Source organism: Pollicipes pollicipes, unplaced genomic scaffold (assembly GCF_011947565.3).
Source record: "Pollicipes pollicipes isolate AB1234 unplaced genomic scaffold, Ppol_2.1 Scaffold_3447;HRSCAF=4054_pilon_pilon_pilon, whole genome shotgun sequence".
NCBI lineage: Eukaryota > Metazoa > Arthropoda > Thecostraca > Pollicipedomorpha > Pollicipedidae > Pollicipes > Pollicipes pollicipes.
Window position 1 is genome coordinate 1,846,943 of NW_023596297.1, and position 6,948 is coordinate 1,853,890.

The 6,948-nt window shown below is 58.2% G+C and overlaps 1 protein-coding gene across 1 annotated transcript; it reads left to right on the forward strand.

Annotated features, from left to right (window-relative positions):
• The first annotated feature begins 4,691 nt into the window (after positions 1 to 4,691).
• On the forward strand, positions 4,692 to 5,881 carry LOC119091464 (testicular acid phosphatase). The gene is made up of 4 exons (XM_037214265.1): positions 4,692 to 5,095; positions 5,168 to 5,281; positions 5,312 to 5,653; positions 5,825 to 5,881. Exons 1-4 carry the CDS (start codon positions 4,790 to 4,792, stop codon positions 5,879 to 5,881), a joined length of 819 nt encoding a protein of 272 aa, XP_037070160.1. The 5' UTR covers positions 4,692 to 4,789.
• Positions 5,882 to 6,948: the final 1,067 nt, after the last annotated feature.

Consider the following 6,948-nt stretch of genomic DNA (forward strand, 5'->3'; position numbering starts at 1 on the left):
TCCACCAGGGGGCCCAGCTCCCATCTCATCAGAATGACAGTTGGGGTAGCCCGGGCTGGGACGTAAGAGCACTTGAGCCCCTGGCCGGGAAAGGTAATGTGCCCCCACCCCCGTTGTTCTACCCATGGAGTCTCTTGCCCATGACAGTTTAAGTATCTTCTTCATGTTCACTCTAAAACTGTTTTAAAAAAAAAACAGAGAACACTGCGCGTTTGCAATGTTGATGGGCAGCTACATCGACGCCGGGCGTTGCAGTTTTCGTCCAACCGAGCGTCGTTAGCCGCTGCAGCTAACACCAGGCGAGGGGCGCGCGACAACGACGATGAATAATGCTTGTCAGAGTCTTTCAAAATTATTCCGCTGCTTTAGCGATTAGAATGGGATGCATGTTTCATATGTGGATTTTGGTGTTGTCCTTGGAACAGTTGTACAGTTACAGCAATGGGAATAACAAAATAGAGATTACGCTGTTGCATTGAGAGCTCTATCTGGCAATCGCACGAGTAAAATAGACCACCCGCGCTGGCTTCTGAACGTACGAATGGATACAGAAGGCAATGAGAAGTGCTTCTTTAAGATACGTGAACGTTTCGTCCGCTAGTTGACCGCCGCCTAGCATTTGCCTTGAGACTAACGCCGCGCGACCCGTGGGGAGTACAACGCTGGGCGCCGGACCTTCTCAGCTGCTGAGACCTTACGCTGTCGCCTTATTATATTGCCTCACACTTCGAGACCGACGCCGCGCGACCCGTGGGGAGTACAACGCTGGGCGCCAGACCTTCTCAGCTGCTGAGACCTTACGCTGTCGCCTGCCTCACACCTCGAGAGCGACGCCGTGCGACCCGTGGGGAGTACAACGCCGGGTGCTGGGCCTCCTCATTGCTGAGGCCTTACGCTGTCGCTTGCCTCACAACGTTTACATTTTTTCAGCACCCTACTCCAAATGAAGGACAGACTTATCCTGATAACATGGGCTGCATATGTCAAGACAAACGTTTGAACCCCTTTCGACCCACAATTCACGGTCAATCCACGGAGTGCATAGCTCTATAGAACCCAGCAAAATTCCGGACAACTCCTGGGTCTTGTCGGCTAAAAAAGACTTAACCAAATCATTGTAAGATAAATGGCGGTGGCGATCTATTCATTGCAGGTATCTAGCGTTTGGTTCCTTCAGTGAATCGCCTTCAAAGGCAAACTGAAATGCATCTTCTAGAGTTTCTGGCTCCGTTTCAGTCGAAGGAGAATAAATATAAAAAGAAAGAAATTTGTGCCCCTCAAAACCAAGTCAATCAATAGACTGAATTTTGGGGGAGGGGGCTTTCATCAACAAGGGGCTATTTATTACCCCTGTGCCCCCCCCCCCCTACCAAGCCGCTGGGTGCGCCCCTGTTTATGACGCTTTTTGCCCTCACCATGTGTCGGCTTCCGTTATGTCCTTCAAAGCGACGAAGTTACCGTTTGAAGCTTCCTGCAAGAGGCCTTGTGACGTCAAATACCTCAGAATAGCCCACAGGTCTGACCCCGAGCCAAGCTATATGTAAAACACCAGTCTGCCTGGCAATACACATGGTGCAAACCGCGACACTTCGTCACGAGCATCTTCTGTTGTTTCACATCCGTGCATCGCTACCGATCCTATCACGCTCAGCCAGGTGGTGACGCGTGGTGACATCACCAAGGCACTCCACTTTTACATCCCGATCGTGCAGAGCGCCGTCCCCGGGGGCTACCCGCCCCGGCTGACTCAGCGGCGATTGGCGCGAGGGGCCTGCGAGTGGCGCCGGAACCGCAGCGCGGACGTCAGCCGGACGTCGGTGCCGTGCGCGCCGGACACCGGTGTCATTGCCGAGCGTGATAGGCCTCCATCCGCGACACCCGGGCCGCGCCGGACGCGGGCCACCGCGCAGAGGTCGCGCAAGGCCGCGGCGCAGAGGTGGCGCCCAGGTCGCGGCGCAGAGGTCGCGCCCAGGCCGCGGTGCAGAGGTCGCGCCAGGGCCGCGGCGCAGAGGTGGCGCCCAGGCCACCGCGCAGAGGTCGCGCCTGGGCCGCGGCGCAGAGGTCGCGCCCAGTCCACCGCGCAGAGGTCGCGCCCATGCCGCGGCGCAGAGGTCACGCCCACGCACTCGGCCCGGAGCGCCGTCCGCAGCTGACTGCCCGGCTCGAGCCCCAGTGCTGTGTCCGTGGGGCTCGTGAAATATCAGCGGCTCTGTGCTGCCGCTGATATTCCGCGGCGGGGCTCGTGAATATCAGCGGCAGCATAGACCAGTATTCGCGGCGTTGAGTTTGCCAAACTCACGAAGCCTGCGATGGAGATGCACTGGTGCTGCCTGCATTCGCATTGTCGCCAACTTGGATGTCGATGGCCCAATTTGTCTACGCAAATGTGTTCACGTGCTGAAGACTCTTTCGGATGATCACTTTGTCGTTATGCAAGCGCATGCGGTCTGGCCCGTCTTCCGGGCACAGGTGGCGTTCTGCGTAGGTCAGCTCGTCATCACAGGTTTACCCGAAACTACGGATTAATCGACATTGAGACCTGAAACAAACAACGGCTGACGTCAGAGGCGAGAGGCATCAAACCCACACACGACGCTAATCGGCGTGCTGAATGCGTCCATGCTGCGTTATGGGGCAACCTGTCGCTGGGCTGAAAGGCGAGATAAATCGAACCGCTGGTTACTGACGGCTGCTGGGCTATGACACTGCATTTGTTTGGTGTCATTGGTCGAGATGCTCACCTTTGGTCAAAGACGTTGGTCGAATAGTGCAAGGTAGCTGTTGTCCGCATCTGCTAATTAAAAGTTTCTTGCGTGTTCGGTTTCTTTGTTCTTGGGTTGGCGTCCAAACAAACCTATGTCTCCCAACGACTGGATTTTCCGTCTCGTTCACTGTTCCAGTTTCATCCCTTTAGCCAAAACAAAGTATTTATTCGGATTCTGCGTTCTTCTTTCCCGTCTTCCTTTATGCCGAATCTGTACCCAGAGCCCTTGCTATTACCGTCTTATCTTACTTGCTGTTTTTTGGTCTCTAGCATTATATTGGGACCTCTTTATTTATGTCTTTATTAGCGTCTGTGATCATCATTTGCTCCTTCCCCGTCTCCTTCACGCAGCAAAGCAAGCATCTCCCACCAAGGTTTTTTAGCATGTCGTTCACGTTGCAGATGAACAGCATGAGCACGTGGCCGCCAGTGGGCACGAGCAGTGAGCATCAGGTGCGTCCGGGCGTCCGGCGGCCACAGCGCGACTTCCTGGACACCATCAGCTGCCGCGTTACTCAGGTCTCTCTGGCATTATTGCTTATTCCAGCCTCCTTGACCTCTGATCTCCGAAGGGGTCACGAGGTCACGCTCAGGATGTGGGGCTACTCTCCAGAGGCCCAAGCTCCACCCTGCGATGCATTTACCACGCATTTTGCCGGTTTGGAAAAATCCACTCGGAGTAATTACTGTAAAAAAACTGCATAAACTTGTCTTGCGTAGCAGCGAGCAGCAGCGAGCTACCATTACAGGGTGTCAGAACAAAGACGAAGTGTGGAATGTGATGAAAACGGCAGCGGTATGCAAGGGTCACCGCGAGACAGTCTGGTCACCAGCCCGTCGCTCGGTGATGATTTTTTATTTGTCGCACTAATGCGATGCATCATTGTTGGTCACACTAGGTAATGATATGCATCATGTACATCATTACATACCATAATTCGTACAAGCAGCCCATAGTTGCAGTGACACATCGGGGTTTCGCAAAACAATATTGATAAAAGCGTTTCAAGAAGCTCGGGATCATACGCCAGGTATCACTGGATGAATTGTTCCTTTTCACAATAACCACATACACTGTTCTAAGTTTTTAAAGATCAACTTCTAATGGCATTTGCTTGGCAAGCTCGGCTGGCTCCTTCACTCCGCCCATGGGCACAGCCCGGAGGGCAGACAGCGTGGGACTATCTTGATCTGATCTTGACAGCGTGGGACTATCTTGATGGGACCATCTGGCCAGCGTGAAGGCGAGTGTATCTCATCCCAGGAGCCATGAGAATGGAAACTCTTCGGGTTCTGACCTGCTCACGTTTAACCATGCCAGCATCTTTTCGCTCTGAATGCACTTGATGCATGTTTCCAATGTGTTTCGGCAACTTGCGGTGCACATTGTCAGGATATTCAAACGGGAAAAACATGTTTCCTACAACCAAGTGTTTTCTATTTGTGGTAGCCTGGACATCACCGTTATTTGTTCCTTGACCATATCGAAGCATCGATGCAGTGGTGCTTCAACCATCCGCACTGCTCAATTCGTCACCTCGAGTGAATACATTAGGCAATGCCATAAATTCGTGTGTGCAGGCCTCTCTTGCCGATTGCACGAGTGAAAGTGCCGGTCACGAAAGTGGCGTGTCCAGGCGGAAGCGCTCTAACTACCCGTTCCAGGAGCGTCAGCGCAAACCTTCCGCGTCAGCTTCCGACGCGTTCCCACCGTGTCGTGCCAGGCCACAACAGGACAGTCCTAGGGCCGGATGCGCCCGTCGTGCCGCACCGTGTCCGCCCCTGGCGGCGGCGGCGGGGCGCCGGTGAGTCACACCAGCCGTGTCGTCAGAGCGCCCCCCAGACCGCGGCCGGGCCCGGGTCGTCTTCCGCCCGCTATAAGACGCCGGTCGCCGCCGTGCCGCCACATTGTCCGCCATGGCGAGCCTTCGGAGCGCAGCGGTCTCGGTGACGTCTCGCGTCGCGGTGCTGGCGCTGCTGGCCGCGAACTCTGCCGCGCCGGTGACCTCCGCAGGGACCTCAGGGATGGCATACGCGGCGTTCCCCGCCCCCAGTAGCCTGCTGCAGGTGCAGGCGGTGTGCCGGCATGGATCACGCGCGCCCACCACCTCCTACCCGACGGACCCACACGGCGACCTGCAGTGGCTGAACGGGCGCAGCAACCTGGTGCCGGCCGGCGTCAGCGATCAGATCGAGCTGGGCGCCTTCCTGTGGCGGCGCTACGGCGCTCTCCTGGCGGCTGACCCGTGCCGTGACCTGTGCGTGGTCGCCTCTGACCGCAACCGCACCCAGGAGTCGGCGCGCGCCCTCCTGCTGGGCCTGTTCGACGGCGTCGGGCGGGACGGCGCCGTGGAGTACGACGGCGGCCTGCTGCCGGCGCACACGCCGCGCTGTCCTGTGCAGGTGCTCCCCGAGGACGGCGACTTCGTGCTGCGGCTCATCTCGCAGGAGCGCTGCCCGCGCCTGCTGGTCGGCATCGCCAAGGAGCTGCACGGCACGCCCGAGTACCGGCTGACGGCGCCGGCGCTCAAGCGCGCGCTGGCCGAGCACGCCGGCGTGCCGAACGCCACCGCCTTCGAGCTCGTGCAGGTGTTCGACGTGCTGCGCACGCAACGCGCGCTGGGCCTGCGGCTGCCCGACTGGGTGGAGAGGCCGCTGTCCGCTGGCGGCGTCACCATCTACGCGGGCATGGAGCGCGTCTTCCGGCTGGCGTTCGGCGCGCAGGGCGCGCCAGCGCTGCGCCGCCTCTCGGCCGGCGGCCTGCTGCGCACGCTGCTGAACAACGCGCTGCTGGTCAACGCGCGCGCCGAACGCCGAACGCCGCGTGTGGCCGTGTTCGCGGCGCACGACACCACGCTGGCGGCGCTGGAGGCGGCGCTCGGCCTGTACGTCGAGCCGCTGCCCACCTCCAGCTGTCTGCTGCTGGAGCTGCACCGCGAGCCCGCCGGCGGCCGCTCGGTGCGGCTGCTGCGTCGGCTAGGCAGCACCGGTGCGCTGCAGCAGCTGAACCTCGGCTGCGGCGGCCGTGGCGGCCGCGGCTGCCCGCTGCACGCGCTCCAGCGGCTGCCCTGGCTGCCCACCGCCGTCGACCAGGTTAAGGAGGCCTGCCGGCTCTAGCGACGGACGGTGGTGGAGGCTGATCTCGGAGAGCTGGCGGCTGACCAGTACTTGCACGGCTGCAGAGGCCGAGATATGGAGGCGGCGTGAAGTCAGACCTGTGACCGCGATGGTACTTGCGGTGCTGTTACTGCACCGGCGACGGCAAAGTCGGCAAGCGCAGCAGTCCGGGCGACAAGAATTGGTGGTGAGAGAGCAGTGATGCCTTGGTAATAGGCGATGCTGCTCTACGAATGATCGCGTCGGAACTGGGTGACAATCAACCTGACGATACGGTCCATTGCGTGCTGGTGTACCCCGACTCGACACTCAGCAATTCCATGTTTCCGTCCTGGCCAGCCGGCCGTGTTTCTTGCTGCATTGCTGCGACTGCTACGACTGCTACGACTGCTACGACTGCTACGACCGCTGCACTGCCGGTCGGACGGCGTTGCGTTAGGAGCTGCATTTCTGAGCTTAGGATGTTCAGAGAAGTGCACTGATCTGGATGTGAAGCGCGTGTCAGTGGATTACTGGTGAGCGGAGCGTCGCGTCCGGTGGCGCCGGCCTGGCCCCAGAGAGGGCCGTGCCTTCTCTGCGCCTGCTGCCTGTCTCGCTGACACGAGGGCAGGGTCCGTGTCAGCGCTGGCGCGGCTCCGGCCGCGTGCAGTGCCCGGGTCATCAGTCGTCAGGGAATGCTGTTTTGTGATGTTTGTTAATGCGCCCAGGGCGACAGGTGTCTTGGGAGCGGACAGCATGGTCGCGGTTTGTGGTCATGGTTTGTTGTGTCGCTTGTTTTGTTGAGATACCAGTGTTGTATTTTTTTTGTCGTGTAACCAAGTGGTGTCCGGACGCGGGCTACCCGCATCTCGTGAAACATAAATTTGATTTTGGCACAGACGTACTCAGTGCCGCATCGTTCGAAATACTTGATTTCTCAGATTAAAAGTTGGATGAAAAAGCTGTTGTTTTGCCTCCTCGAAGCGATGCATTCACGTTCTCAGGTTCCCTCTGTTATTCATGTTCCACTCACATACAACGGACCACGTATCAACAGGCACGAGTGTTGCTGCAGGTTTTACGTTTGG